Source organism: Pimephales promelas, chromosome 1, assembly GCF_988280905.1.
Source record: "Pimephales promelas chromosome 1, fPimPro1.hap1.1, whole genome shotgun sequence".
In the NCBI taxonomy this organism is placed as follows: Eukaryota; Metazoa; Chordata; class Actinopteri; order Cypriniformes; family Leuciscidae; genus Pimephales; species Pimephales promelas.
The window spans coordinates 52,508,271-52,523,674 of record NC_142769.1 but is presented as its reverse complement, the minus strand read 5'-3'; the positions used below and the strand labels follow the sequence as shown (position 1 = coordinate 52,523,674).

At 38.4% G+C, this 15,404-nt stretch overlaps 1 protein-coding gene across 1 annotated transcript; it reads left to right on the top strand.

The window, feature by feature from the left end:
• The first annotated feature begins 2,609 nt into the window (after positions 1-2,609).
• Positions 2,610-12,289, top strand: LOC120461292 (uncharacterized). The gene is made up of 11 exons (XM_089131774.1): positions 2,610-2,772; positions 4,416-4,454; positions 4,524-4,776; positions 4,851-4,996; positions 7,670-7,949; positions 8,052-8,197; positions 10,307-10,580; positions 10,687-10,826; positions 11,022-11,113; positions 11,440-11,536; positions 11,646-12,289. The coding sequence occupies exons 1-11, from the start codon at positions 2,736-2,738 to the stop codon at positions 11,672-11,674; spliced, it is 1,533 nt and encodes a 510-aa protein (XP_088987900.1). The 5' UTR covers positions 2,610-2,735; the 3' UTR covers positions 11,675-12,289.
• Positions 12,290-15,404: the final 3,115 nt, after the last annotated feature.

Below are 15,404 nucleotides of genomic sequence, written 5' to 3'. Positions count from 1 at the left end.
TTATGGTGATCAGTGTTTGCTTTAGCTGGGCTCTTGACCCTTTATTTCTTTAACTTAAGATTTAGTTTGGCTGTTGTACATGAGTTATAACAGCCAGATGAACAATTAGAAAAGGTGATCTGATGGTTATGGTTGTGTTTTAACATAATCACTAATTCACAATAATTTGACCAGAAACACTGAATTCATTTAGATTGTAATTTCTGAGTAAGGTTTACTTTATTAAGCAGCAGTGACCTTGTGCAGCATAATATTGTCAACGTCTACAGAATATTCGAAATAATTTCTTAAAAGCTTTTCTTATAATTTTTTACTTCTCTACAATGTTAAGACACACAGACATCAATAATTAGCCTGTGAATCTCAACAATGGTAACAGTTATAAAGCATGTTGCATTGCATTCTTGGTGCCACCAATCAAAACTCATTCATGGCTCCCATCATGCATTGCTGCATGAATAAATAATGAACTTATGTTCAGAGGTGATCTGTTTGTCACCATTGCTGAGATAAGTGTGTTAATTCTTGATGTTAAAGTTAATGATTTAAGGGTCAAGAGCCCAGCTAAACCAAACACTGATCTCCATAATGGTGACTTAAAATTTCAGTTTTTCTCCTTTAGTGATTCTGGAAATCATGGGATTTCCAAATCAAGATAATTTTGATCCAGATTAAATGTTTTGAACAACTGGCCCTTGAGGATTTAGGATTGGGGATTTGGGATCGGGGATTGAGGATTGGGAAATTGGGGATTTAGGATTGTGATTTTTTTAGGATTGGGGATTTGGGGATTTAGGATTGTGAATTTGGTGATTTGGGATTGGGAATTTGGGCATTGGGGATTTAGGATTGGGAATTCGGGGATTTGGGATTGGGGATTTAGGATTGGGAAATTGGGGCCAGTTGTTCAAAACATTTAATCTGGATCAAAATGATCCGGATTTGGAAATCCCGGAAATCCCAAATTTTTTAAAGCAACTTTGGACTGGATCACCCTGATCCAGATACACTGGTTTCAAGATTACCAAATTCGGATTACCACTGCTCTAAATGGGACAACATGTCACAATTTGGGCTACCAGCTATGTAAAGAACAGGTAGAAGAGCCAACATGGGGTCACTGTAAGTGTTTCTTTTTTTTGAGACAATAGGTGCAAGATAATTTTTATTTTATTTTTACTTTACTATACTGAATAGCTTAATTGTTAGCCTATGTCTACTTTATCACTGTTGCAACGGTTACACAAGTAAAGTGCAAAATATAAATAAAAGTATATACACTAAATGATACAAATGTATTATTTGACCAATTTTAGAGTTTTACAACATTTTCTTCCTGAAATCCACCTTGAAATCCTCCCCCCTGTTGGGATCAGGATAATCCTGTTTTTTTGGATCAAAGTTATCCAAATCCCACTGACAAGTTTTGAACAACACTAACTGAAGGTTTGATCCAGATTAAAACTAGGATTGGATTACCTGATCTAATCTGATTTCAGATTCCTTCTTTCCCTTTTGAACAACCCATTTTCAAGATTTGATCCAATCCGATAACCAAAATCCGATCAGCTTACCTTTGAACAACTGGCCCTTGAGGATTTGGGATTGGGGAGTTAGGATTGGGATTTGAGGACTGAGGAGTGTATGCATCTCTCTACTGTGGATTTATAGCATATTGTTAAGAATTGAAATTTCTTGCCAAAAAAAATCTAAATATTCTAGATTAGAATATTTGCTTGCTTCGACCAATTAGAAGCAAGAAGCAACAACTTGCTTTGACCAATCAGAAGCTGCACTGTGATGTTCCGGTGTCCTTTTATAGCTTCTGCATCACCATCACATGCGACGTCATGTGTGACGTCATGATACAACACCAATCAAGATTGGACTGGCTCCACACAGGCTTTAGACGCAGCACACTGAAGGCGTTCCCCAATGTGTTACAGTCAGAACCCAAGACGTTTTCTACCCAAATGCCGGTTGGGATTTTTTTTTGGCGGTAAATTTTTCTAGTTTTTGGTAGCTTTTGTGTAAACACTGTATTTTGCCAGTTTTAACAGGACTTAAGTTTATATAAAAATATTAACCCATGGATGATGTAAAAATTGTCCTTTTATAGTGGAAAAAGCTTATTTAGATTATTTAAATGTTCTTCATTCTAAGAAAAAAATGCTCTTTTAAGAACTGATTACTGAAAGGTTATTTGGTAAACCAAAATGGATCTATGGCATCTCTGTGAAGAAACATATTTAAAACCCTGTAACATAAATAACACTGTTTGGTTTTTTTGTGCACATTCAGCTCATCATTTGTTTTAGTGCAGCAACATAAGTTACATGATCATCTTTCACGGGCTGGCATGCTAGGATAAAGTCCAGATGGCTTATTTGAAGCTTATTTGTTTGTCTGTTTTGCAGCTGATTTGCGAAGTCTGTGTAAACTTAAAGGCATTTGTACACAGCACCCTGAAAACACCCTGAAGATCTGTGCTGAACACAACGATGACGATGATCACCGGTCGTGACTTTTTTGCCTTTCTAAGTCTCTTTTTGAAAAGTTTTTTTTGGGATTAACTAAAATGTGTAACTATATTCTCTGTTTTCAAAATAATGGAGATGTAAGGGAGGAGAGGCAAGATGATCTTGAGATGCAAATTTAAATGGGTTGTCCTCCATAAAACATAAAACTAAGACTCTCCATCCATAAAAAAGAAAGACCAACGCCTTTGATCAACCATGAAGAAGCTCTTCAAGTGCCTGTGGATCTTACTGGGTAAAGTACAACATTCATGATCTGCTATTTTACTAGGATGTGGATTTGTAGTTTAGTCTTTACTTTGGATTCATAGCATATTGTAAAGTATTGGCATTGGCATCAAACAAATATTCTAGATCAGTTGTTTCATTCATTAAAAGATTCAAACCCCCAACATTTTTATCATGGTTTGCATTACGCAATTCATTGTTTCTTAGCGCTTACATAATACTGTTCAGAAGTCTGCTGATAATATTTGTCATGTTTTAAATGGGTTTAAGTAGATTAACCTTTTTGACATTTAGGGGTCCTCAGAGCAAAAACAGGACCCCTGTAAATGTAAATGATACGTTCCGTAAATGTATGTTTCCCGATGTATATTAGTCTAGTTATAATTTCCTAGTGTACCGGGGGAACTCAAGTGCTTGTAATTATGCATTCAGGTGAATCTTTGTATTCCTTGTTATGTTACAGAATCTGGTGTAACATTACAAATGCCATTTTCGATCAAATTTCGCTAAACAAAGTATGAAGTTCTTCTTTTAAAATTCAAATCAAATTCCTAACTTTTGAAGCGTTGTTTGTCACTTGTTCTCTAGGATGGTATTTCTCAGTTTATTGAATGTTGTGTTGAATAGATGCTCATTTGTGTATGTATAGTTTGACAGCTTACATGATTGTGTTTGTCAAGTAGTAATGCCACAGAAATGTGACTTTAAATTCAAATAGAGTGTTCGTTGCTGACTGTTATTATTGTGTCAGTAGTTTCCTTCAATATGATCATTATATGATCAATGTTTTATGTTTCCCATATCATATCATCGTTTGTAGCCCAAGACTGGTTGCCCATTAAAGCTAAGCAGGGCTGAGCCTGGTTAGTACCTTGATGGGAGACCTTCTGAGAAAGCCAGGTTGCTGCTGGTAGAGGTGTTAGTGAGGCCAGCAGGGGGTGCTCACCCTGTGGTCTGTTTGGGTCCTAACACCCCAGTAAAGTGATGGGGACACTATGCTGTCAAAAAGAGCACCGTCCTTCGGATGAGACGTTAAACCGAGGTCCTGACTCTCTGTGGTCATAAAAAATCCCAGGATGTCTTTCGAAAGAGTAGGGGTGTAACCCCGGCATCCTGGCCAAATTTGCCCAGTAGCCACTGTCCATCATGGCCTCCCAATCATTCCCATATACACCAATTGGCTTCATCACTGTCTCTTCTCCACCAGTAAGCTGGTGTGTGGTGAGCGTTCTGGCGCAATATGGCTGCCGTCGCATCATCCAGGTGGATGCTGCACATTGGTGGTGGTTGAGGAGATCCCCCCTTTCTATGTGAAGCGCTTTGAGTGTCCAGAAAAGCGCTATATAAATGTAACGAATTAATTATTGGTTTATTTTGTGTTAGTGACAATATCAAAGTAAATTAACTACAAATCTCAAGTTTATGTTACTTTATTTGTATCCGAAGGTAGATTTTGTTTGCAGTAGAGTCCTCATACACACATGTGGAAAATCAAAGAGAAAACATATCACGCATCATTCAAACTTAAGACAGTAAAAATTCAGAAATGCCGAAAATTTTATTTAAATAAAATAAAACAGATATAAAATTTCAGAATGTGATTCAACAAATCTTGGTTCTCTGACACTCACTTGAATATTGATTCCACAGGGTTTGTATTGGTTGTGGAAAGAGCAAATGGACAAGAAGGTAAGAACCTTTTTTATACCTTTGTTTTTTTTTCTGTTTGACAAATGTTGCCTCTGAAAACTTTTCCAGAGAATGCAGCACTTTGGGGCGAAACTACTCAGTCATCAGAGTATTTTGGCTGTCATTCTGGACTTGCGGTGGATGGTTTGGTTGACACCTTCACTCACACTAACACAGAGACCAACCCGTGGTGGAGAGTGGATCTACTGAAGGTATACAGCGTGAACAGAGTGACCATCACTAACAGATACAACAATGCTTTGAGGATAAACGGAGCTGTGATTCGCGTCGGGAACGTCCCTGACATTTACAGCAACACCATGTGAGTCTTCCTTTGACTGTTCTGATGAATGTGGCTGTAGATGAACAAAAACTGATAACAGATTATCTCTCTAGATGTGCTGTAATTTCCAGTCTTGCGGCCAGCGCTACGGACACTTTCTCATGCGGCGGGATGGTGGGACGTTACATGGTTGTTCATATTCCTGGAAATGACAAGATTCTTAGTCTTGCTGAAGTTGGAGTCTATGGGTATTTGGCAGGTAATGTTTGTATAGCACTTTTCAACATCGAAAGTAATAAATCATTTTTATTCCACAACTCTCTGAAATTCCTGAACCTGATTGGTCAGTTAAGACATAACCCGAGTTTGGAATAACGCCATTTAAAAGAATGGTGTTAGGTAACAATGTTATTTTAGTAACAGGGTAACCAATTACTTTTCCCGTCATTACATGCCGTTGATGTTACTGGACGACTCTCTGCTCAACCCGTAAATACATCCATTGATGTTGTTTGAGTTCTTTAACCTGTTAACTGTCACCCCCCCTTTTTTGAATAGACATGAAAATGCACATTTCGAACTTAAATGGTTGTAATTCAAGAATGCTTTGGAATATAGACATATGATTGGTCTTGTTTTAAAGAAGACATTTGTCAGATTTTTGTAGAAGTGAAATAAATTAAGAAAGTGAAACAGAAAAAAAGTTATAGAAGTTTGAGTTTATGGAAATGTACAATGTAAAAATATTAATTATTCATATTTTACATAAAATATATATTTTCAAAACCTGGGCTACTCTAAAATGTCAGAAAGATCAAAGCCAAAAATCTGAACAAGTTGTGTTTCAAATTTTAGGTTGATATCTCAAAAAATGAGCTTTCAGTAAGATTTTGTTTGAGCGCAGTACCAAACTTTTTCACTAGGGCACAATCAGACTCCATTACTGCCCATATAAGGGCGCCTGCATTTCCATTCGTGTTTTGAGTGATATGAACCATTATTTTCACAATTTTCATACAATTTCTGAAGTAGAGATCCTATTCAGAAGTAGCATGGGAAGTTTGGCAGATTTTGATATGAATTGAACCTCTAAGAAACACATACAAAGAACACGCATGTAAGTCATAGCTAGCTGACACGTCACAAATGGTGAATTTATTATTTTTTTCTTGATATTTCAAACTTTTCAGACCTTTTTTTTTCCAAAATAATTGAATGGATTCTATCTTTTGAACTTTTGGCATGAAAACAAACTGAGGTATCTACCATTTTTTCATGATTTTTCATGTTCACTGCTATTTTAAAATAAAGGTCTGAACACGCCTTATGAGTATGAAAATATTCTTGTTTTATATTGATAAATTATGGCTCCTCTGTAATATATTTTGAAAATCAGTCACCAAATATGGAAACTAGAGATTGTAAGCTTTCAAATGATATATAGTTTGTCAATATTATTTAAGGTATTTACTAAGATATTATTGTTTTAAAAATATAGTGGCAAACGTCCCACCTGTGGGACGGTGACAGTTAAGTGGTTAATGGTCTGGTGGTGGATCTTTTGCCAAACGTGTCAGAGGTTACGGGTTGTAAAGCCTAGTTTTTTGTTTTTTTTCTCATCAAAACTGAAAATGCCCATCACTGGTTTCAGTCAATATCAAGCAGGGAGTGCATTTTATTTTGTGATTTCATCGGAATGGATAGAAAGTCTTCACAACGGCGATAGGTTGAAGGGCGCGTCCCAGTGAAGACTGTGCGAGCCACAGGACACTGTATGATAGCAGCGGCAGCGAGTTCAAAAACAACACATTAGCGCTAGATCTCTAATTTAATAGAGAACTAAATGAATGCTCTGCTAGTTAAATGGGGATGTTTTATTTGAATTAGGTACATCCTTGCCTATGTTTAAATGCTTAAAAAAATTACTCACGCCGAAATCGAAATCGACGCCTATGTGCATTACTATGCATTGATTGAATAAACTGTAATCTGAACCCCTGGCTCACACAGCTAGGTATTTGCAGCAGTTTTGATAAGCTCTGTAGAAAAGGAAAGACTTTTATTTTCACCTTACACCGTGTCCTAACTACACGCGACGCGATAAAATTCCAGCGACAGCAAGTGGGTCTTGTCCACACTAGACGAGATGGTCCTCACTGCGGAACATGAAATCCATGGGGAGGAGTTGGATCTGGATCTCCCACCTTACATACACCTAAACCTAACCAACTCCGCCCCCTGATCCCTAAACCCACCCTTAATCCTACCCATCTCCACCCCTTGGATCGTGATCCGACTCCTCCCCGTGGATCTCATTTTCTGCATTGAGGTGCTACTGGACTAGACGCGACGCGACTGTGAGATGCCACACATACAGAACAGCGTGTGAGCCTATGGTGTGAGCAGAGTCTCTCTGTGAAAGTGCACTGTTGGCCCGCACTTGCATTGGAAATGGGTAAGGACATAATCAAATCAAGAAATAACATTGTTAAAAATCAAAACATTAACATACTCATTAATATACTCATTGACTAATTTTGTTATGAAGTACAGTTGTATGTTTGCATAGAATTCATTTTGAACGCTATATTACATGCTTTCAAAATCTGAGGTAATTATCCGTTATCGCTTGTGGCACACTGACCTATTTTTAACTAAAAATAAATTATGTATACTCATAACCAGTGTAATTTCTACCTTCTGTCAGCCGCGATGTCGCAGAAATAGGAACCGTTAATTAGAAACTTCGCGTGTCGCCATCGCGTCTGGTTAGGACAAAAACTTTGATTAACATGGAAAAGATACCTCTTATCGCGTGTCGCGTCCCGTGTAGTTAGGACACGGTGTTAGCTCACTCAAAAGACAGAGTGTGGGTGAAAGTTGAAGTCAAAAATAAAGATAAGTCAAGACAGGTTTTTATTAATTTTCTAAGGAAATCGGGCAGTAAGAGGAGCCGCTACACAGTCGTCAACATCTGGGAATTGGTTTGCTGGAAAGGCCATTGACAGTAATCGAGGTCTCCAGCAGTTGTACACGGGATGCTCCTCAACCCTTAATCAGACTAACCCGTGGTGGAGGCTTGATCTGCATGATGTGTACCGAGTTAGTAATGTGGTCATTACTAACAGACGAGACTGCTGCACAGAACGAATAAACGGAGCGGAGATTCGCATCGGGAACTCTTTGGAGAACAACGGCAGCAACAATCCCATGTGAGACTCTTGAGGTTGAAAGAACATGAGAGCTTGAGCACAAATGAGAAGGATTAATGTGAATGTGAAGATTATATTATCTTTATCTCCCTCTGTCTGTAGATGTGCTGTTATTCCTGATATTCCAGCAGGCGAGTCCTACAACTACTCATGTGGTGGGATGGACGGACATTATGTGATTGTTCATATTCCTGGAGATCAGAAGATTCTTGCTCTTTGTGAGGTTGAAATCTACGGTTATTTGGCAGGTAATTCAATGTCTTACAGCATTATGTTCAATAAATTATACCATATCAATTGGGAGTAGATTTGGTTTGAAGTGTACTGCATTTTAGCAGAATACCCCTGGCCAATTCTCCCTTGAGATTTTTTGTTTTGCTAAACATTTATTTGCGGAAGCGCCCAGAGCAACATTTTGTCGAGAGAGAGAGAGAGCCTCATCGGATCCGCCCCATCATGGCCACCCAGCCCGTTCTCATCCTTTAGCGTCACATAGAATGTAAACAGCGCAATACTACGCACATGGCACCCTTTATCGTTAATATTCACGCGAACCCAAGGCGTCATAAATCCTTTGTTGTAGTCGAGACCACCTCACTCGAGTCCGAGTCGACACCGAGACCAGAGAGAGTCGAGTCCGAGTCAAGACCGAGACCAGAGAGAGTCGAGTCCGAGTCAAGACCGAGTCCATAGAGAGTCGAGTCCAAAACCAGAGACGGTCGAGTCCGAGTCGACACCGAGACCAGAGAGAGTCGAGTCCGAGTCAAGACCGAGTCCATAGAGAGTCGAGTCCGAGTCGAGTCCGAGACCAGAGACGGTCGAGTCCGAGTCGAGACCGAGACCAGAGACGGTCGAGTCCGAGTCGACACCGAGACCAGAGAGAGTCGAGTCCGAGTCAAGACCGAGTCCATAGAGAGTCGAGTCCGAGTCGAGTCCGAGACCAGAGACGGTCGAGTCCGAGTCGAGACCGAGACCAGTGAGGGTTGATTACCTAATTTACTTTTATTTACTTAGAGAAATCCTTTTTTTTACTGAATTTACTTAGAGTTTAAAAAATATGATCAGTTTAGGGTAAAAAGGCCACATAGTAGGTGGTGTTAAAAGTAATTTTATTACAATTTGTCATGCGCAGTTTTGCACTAGAAAATCACCAATCACTGGGCGTGTCAATCAATTTAAAGAAATATTTTATTAACATACATTAATAATCATGAAAAATATTTTTAATTGAACTCGAGTGGACTCAGGAATAAGTCCGAGTCCTAAAAAATTTTTTTTCGAGTACGAGTCAATTCCGAGTCCAAATGGACACGAGTCCATGACAAGACCAAGACCATTAAAATATGGTCTCGAGACCGAGTCCGAGTCTCGAGTACTACAACACTGCCTTTAGCGTAATATGAGACTACCCTACCCTACCCCACACCTGAACCTAACCATCACAGCACGTGTTATATTAACGATAACGGGTGCCATGTGCGTAGTATAGCGCAGTTTTGTCATATAGCGTTCTATGTGACGCTAAAGGATGAGAATGTGTTGGGCCACCAGTCCAGAGTCTCATCCCACCGACACCACCCTTCCAGAGTCTCTTCACATCAGTCCTGCCGAGCCTAAGATTCACATCAGTCCTGCCGAGCCTAAGATTCACATCAGTCCTGCCGAGCCTAAGATTCAAGTCAGTCCTGCCGAGCCTAAGATTCAAGTCAGTCCTGCCGAGCCTAAGATTCACATCAGTCCTGCAGAGCCTAAGATTCAAGTCAGTCCTGCCGAGCCTGGCACTGTTCACGCCACGTCAGCAACACCTGAGAGTTTGTCTCTGGCCAATATGGCCACCGCCACGCAGGGTCTCGTCTCGTCTCGAGATGGCCGCCAAACCTTGCTCTCGTCTCGAGATGGCTGCAATGCCTGGGCCTCGTCCCAAGATGACCACCATGCCTGGGTCTTGAGTTGCCATGCCTGAGTCTCATCTCGAAATGGCTGACTCTACTCATGTGTCTTTGGATAAGATGGCAGCTTCAACCCCTGTGTCTGCGGACAAGATGTCTGCCTCTGCACCTGACCAGCTGGCACCGCCATGGCCCCCAGAAGTGTTGCATTCATCTGGAACCGATCCTGAAGTGGGGGGTTCTGTCATGATTCCAGTCTGTGTTCCCGTGTTTGGCAGCTCCCCTTTCTGTTTATTAGTCTCCCCAGGTGTTTCCTATCAGCCACAGTCTCTTGTTATCTTGCTTAGCCTGTCTGCCTGTTGGTTGTTCTGTTCCCAAATCTTGTTGTCAGAGTCACGTTGTTCGCTAATAATAACAACAAACTTTGTGCATCAATGTAAATTAATTGTTTTCATAATTGTGTTTTAGAAAATCTGGCAGTAGATGGAGCCGCTACACAGTCTTCAACATCTGGGGACGGGTTTGCTGAAAAGGCCGTTGATCGAGGTCTCCAGCAGTTGTACACGGGATGCTCCTCAACCCTTAGTCAGACTAACCCGTGGTGGAGGCTGGATCTGCGTCACATTTACAGAGTTAGTAAAGTGGTCGTCACAAACAGACGAGACTGCTGTGCAGAACAAATAAACGGAGCGGAGATTCGCATCGGGAACTCTTTGGAGAACAACGGCAACAACAATCCCATGTGAGACTCTTGAGGTTGAAAGAACATGAGAGCTTGAGCACAAATGTAGATTTGAATAATTGACAGTATCTTGATCTACTTCATCGGTTTCTCTCTCTGTCTGTAGATGTGCTGTTATTCCTGCTATTCCAGCAGGCGAGTCCTACAACTACTCATGTGGTGGGATGGAGGGACGTTATGTGAATCTGATCGTTCCTGGAGACATGAAGACACTCACTCTCTGTGAGGTGAAGGTCTATGGAGAAGGTACATCATTCATATTACTTTATAACATCAGATAATAATAATGTCTTCACATCGTCATATTTGTCAACAAGACATACTGAGGAACAGGGAAATGCTTTAATAAATGCCAATGTGTTGGTTCCAATATTTATAATATTTCATTGTTAATTGAATTCAAAGTTGTATGTATTTACATGTATGACTCTGTTTGTTTAGGTCCCGCTTTAAAAAGGTCATTTGTAAAAATGCAGTTTAACTCCATCAATGATCTGACTGACCCTTCAATGAGAGAAAATGTTCTGAAACAGGTGAGAGAAAGAAACCAATTCAACCTTTATGATTACTGTGAGAAGCAGAAATATTTTATATTAGGCCAAATTGTTCTCACGTCAGTTAAAGGTGCATAGCGCAAGTCTCTGAGTTTTCGCAGAACTACGCCCCCTCTGGCGACAAGCGAAACTGCAACCAGAGGTGTGCACGCTCATGGACCATCCATGTCGTTCATGAACAATATAAGTTATTACTTTGTATAGGACCCGCTTGAGCCCTAGAGCAGCCCTAGAGCTCGTCTTATTCCGACGCCTGGCACTATTATATTCTGATCTAATCATTTTATTATGAATGTTATTTTCAGTTGGGATCTGCTCTTGCTGATCGAGGACTCACAGATGTGAAACTGAGATGGACTCAAACTCCTGAACGGGTGATCCAGAAGGGGAACGATAATAAACGTGAGTCTGTTCTCTCGACTGTACAATAACCTATAGAATAAGCTGCACAAATGGAAATGATTATAAAAGTATAGTAATGCGTAATGAGCAAAACTATTTTCATTTACAGGTCCTTGTGAGAACAGAAAATCTCCTTGAAATCAACAGTCTTCAACTCTCTAAATTCACATTCATATTGATCTGATTCTAAATACACTAAATTACATTTCTTCATAATTACGTGTTTTCACTGTAAAGACTGTTAAAACACCCCTTTGGTCAATAATTGTGTCCTTAAAACTCATATTTGATCACCAAAACGACATATTTAAACGTTTTTTTCTCAAAAAAAAAATTCTCATGCCTTAAAATATCTTGAATGTAACTCAACACCCTCGCCTTGTGTAGTATATGTGGTTCTATGAATATGCAAATGAGCCCCGCCTCCACTCACTCCCTCAGAGATCCACTGGTTGACGATCACACGTTGATCTGATTGGTTACAAGGTGGTTTGTGACGTCAGAAACACCAGCGATTTTACACCGTGTTTTTGAGACCGTCTTTGGTTCACTGCAGTTTTAATCAGAAAATACTCAGCAATGCTGTCGATATAATTTACACATGGTGTGTTAAAGCAGATTACAAACACCACATAGACATAACGGTAACACTTTAGAATACTGTATCTTACTTACTGCAGAATTAATAAGGAATTATTGACGAACTAATGGGTAATTCTTCATTAACTACTTCTTCACTACTGTTAACTACTAAGGAAGATGTGTTAACTAATCAGTATGTAATATAATTTTATGATTGTGTTAAGTATCAGTTAGTTAATCAATAACTAATGAATTCTGTCATACCTCCTGAAGAACTATTACTAATTAAGGTTTTAAGAAAAATAACTAAGAAGTAACTACTGAACAGTCACATAAAACTAACCTCAGATTATTTGTATATTTTATATACAGTACTGTGTGTGTCTGTTTTCCTCAGCATAGAATGACACTGAGTAAATGCATCTATTTGAGGCAACGACTGAGGGAAACTGAAAATATAGGGAACTTATTAGTAATTAATAAATAAGTATCAAATAATTCTGCAGGAATTACTTAGAAGCTGGAACAGTATTCTAAAGTGAAAATATAGGGAACCCATTGGTAATTAATAAAGAATTACCACATACTTCTGACTCAAATCAAACTTACTGTAAATAAAAAAATATTAGCCTATATATATTAACGTAATCATCTAAACCTTTGTAAAATACACAACAGTTACTTGCGACAAAGGCGAAGAGAAGTGAAAAAGGCAACAGTGGCAAGGAACCAAAACTCCATCAGGTCACTCCTCAATCATAAAATTATATTACATACTGATTAGTTAACACATCTTCCTTAGTAGTTAACAGTAGTGACTTAAGTGTTAATAAAGAATTACCTATTAGCTCTTCATTAATTCCTTATTAGTTATGCAGTAAGTAAGATACAGTATTCTAAAGTGTTACCGACATAACATTAAAAGCTTCATTTTCTTTAAATCACTCCTTCCTCACAATTTCTGTTGATTCAAACCTTTAAGAACCAGAAAACATTGTGTAATGTCAACATATAGCATTCAATACATACATATATATATAGTAATAATAAATATAAAATTTTATAAAAGCTACAGTCGTAACCTAGACGTTCTGTTTCCTCTGTTTTTTCTGTGTTTCTGTTAGTCTCCAAGGTTGAAAATGGTTTGATTAAGTGCCCTCTGATGTTTCATGTTTCTTTGATTCTTTTTCTCTGTTTTCTTTCAGGTCTTTTTCAGTTTTACTCAATGTTTTAAAGTTGCTTGTTCTGTTTATGAATTCCTTCGTATATAAAACAAAGACTGGTGCATTTATGTTCTTTTCTCCTCACTATTTCAACCCATTTGTGACAAATAACTTTTGTATTTATTTATTTTTTTCATTTTATCCCTGATTTTCATGAGTGAGAAACGTGGTGGAATACTATGGAGTTAATTTTGTGTCACAATTAAACAAACAAATCCAGCATTTTACAAAAAAAAAAAAATTATCTGCTTTGATCTGCTTTGCATGCAGATGATGCAGCGGAGTAACAAATATGTATTCTGTGTTACAAATATAGGAATGATGTATGATCCTATATAATATTCAACAAATAAATACAAACTATGCTGGAACAGGAGATCAGGTGTGCTCTTACAGTAGTCACTTTCACATCCAGACTCAAAACACTTCTGTATAGGTGTGCATTTACTCAATGAGCACTGTACCACTGTTCGCCCGACTGTTACTGTACTTTGTTTTTTTATTCTAAACTATATAATTTCTACTGTGTACATTTCGATGTAAATCACTTTAAATTGCCATTGTGTATGAAATGTGCTATATAAATAAATTTGCCTTGTACGCGTACTGTGAGTTTGAATATAATTTTGCATAGCTGTTCAAAAACGAAGATTCATTTAGTAATTAAACATTTATGCGGCCCGCCCGGATACAAGCGATGGCTGTACTGTTTCACCAATGAAAATTATTCCTAAAAGATCCAGAGCCAAAATCTGAAGTCTAAAATGTTGGATAAATATTATATTAACTTCTTGTTTATTGAGCTGTAAAAATACTAACATTTGCCAACGTGCGGATATTCGAGAACTCCTCATTTGGTTTTGCTTAAAGGGATAGTACAAATAACACAACAATGTTTGTTTCTAGAAGAAAATTGCGTCAACGTCCACCTTAAGACAGATCAATAATATTGTAGAATATTAAAAACTCTAGTAATACTCTAATCAGAGCAGACATGCAAGTGCAATGTTACTTAGTCAACAGAATGTTGGGGACCATCAAAATAAAGTGAAACCGAAATATTGTGAAACATTATAATTTAAAATATCTGTTTTCTATATTGTAAAATATAGCCTAATTTATTCCTGATATCAAAGCTGTATTTTCAGCATTATAACTCTAGTTGTCTTCAGTGTTTTACTGATTCCAAACGTGTGAAGGGTTGATGTCACTTGATCTCTAGGATAGTATTTTTATTTTTTAGATCTACTTTACTAATCAAATCGTATGTTGAATAGATGCTCCTTTGTGTATGTAAATAGACGTGATGTTTGTGTTGTCAGGCAGTGATTCCACAGAGACGTCAGTTTGTTGCAGGTTATTATTAGTGTGTCTATAGTTTCACTAACATAGTCAATAATTAGTGATTCATTATCATTCAGATGGTGTTTGATAAATTAAAAACAATATCAAAGGGAATAATAATAAAAAAATTAATGTGAAAAAAACTCAACGAGTAAAAAGTCAAGTATTGAAACGATGGTGCAATTAACTAGCCTGGCATGCCAGACCTACATCAAGATGTTAGGTCTGGAAACTCTTCATTGACAGGGCTCAATCCGAGGGGCGGGATAAACGGTTGTCTTTCAAGTTCTCTCTGCACGCAATTGGATAGCGCTACAGCCAATCAGAGCAACAAAGAAGGTGACGTACTCAGCGGAGAAAGTTGATTTATTAAACTTTTACCGTATCCAGTCCAGCTGTCAACATTGAACATTGAAAATAAGGGAGATTTCCCAGAATCCATCCCCAAAATAAGGGATTTTTTAGTTTTTTACACAACACACAAACTTTAAAAACAAAACACTAATCATTAAAAGTCTAAAGAGTTTATAACTAGCCTACATATGTGTGAGAGAGAAAGAGACAGTGAACACACCAAGAAGACGCCAACGAACTAGCGCTGATGAAAGCCAACTGTGTTGTCGCGTCTCGTCAAGGTAAAAAGCTGCACTTAAACTCACCGAGAGAACAGCAGCCGACGGTCAGCTAGAATGTGCGTTCTGCGCCTGCGTATAATGAGC

Excerpts from the sequence above, each read along its gene's own strand:
- LOC120461292 (XM_089131774.1), top strand. The coding sequence starts at position 2,736 with ATGAAGAAGCTCTTCAAGTGCCTGTGGATCTTACTGG. Across the intron at positions 7,950-8,051 it reads AACGGCAGCAACAATCCCAT|ATGTGCTGTTATTCCTGATA; the intron begins GTGAGACTCTTG and ends CTCTGTCTGTAG. Across the intron at positions 11,114-11,439 it reads GAGAAAATGTTCTGAAACAG|TTGGGATCTGCTCTTGCTGA; the intron begins GTGAGAGAAAGA and ends TGTTATTTTCAG.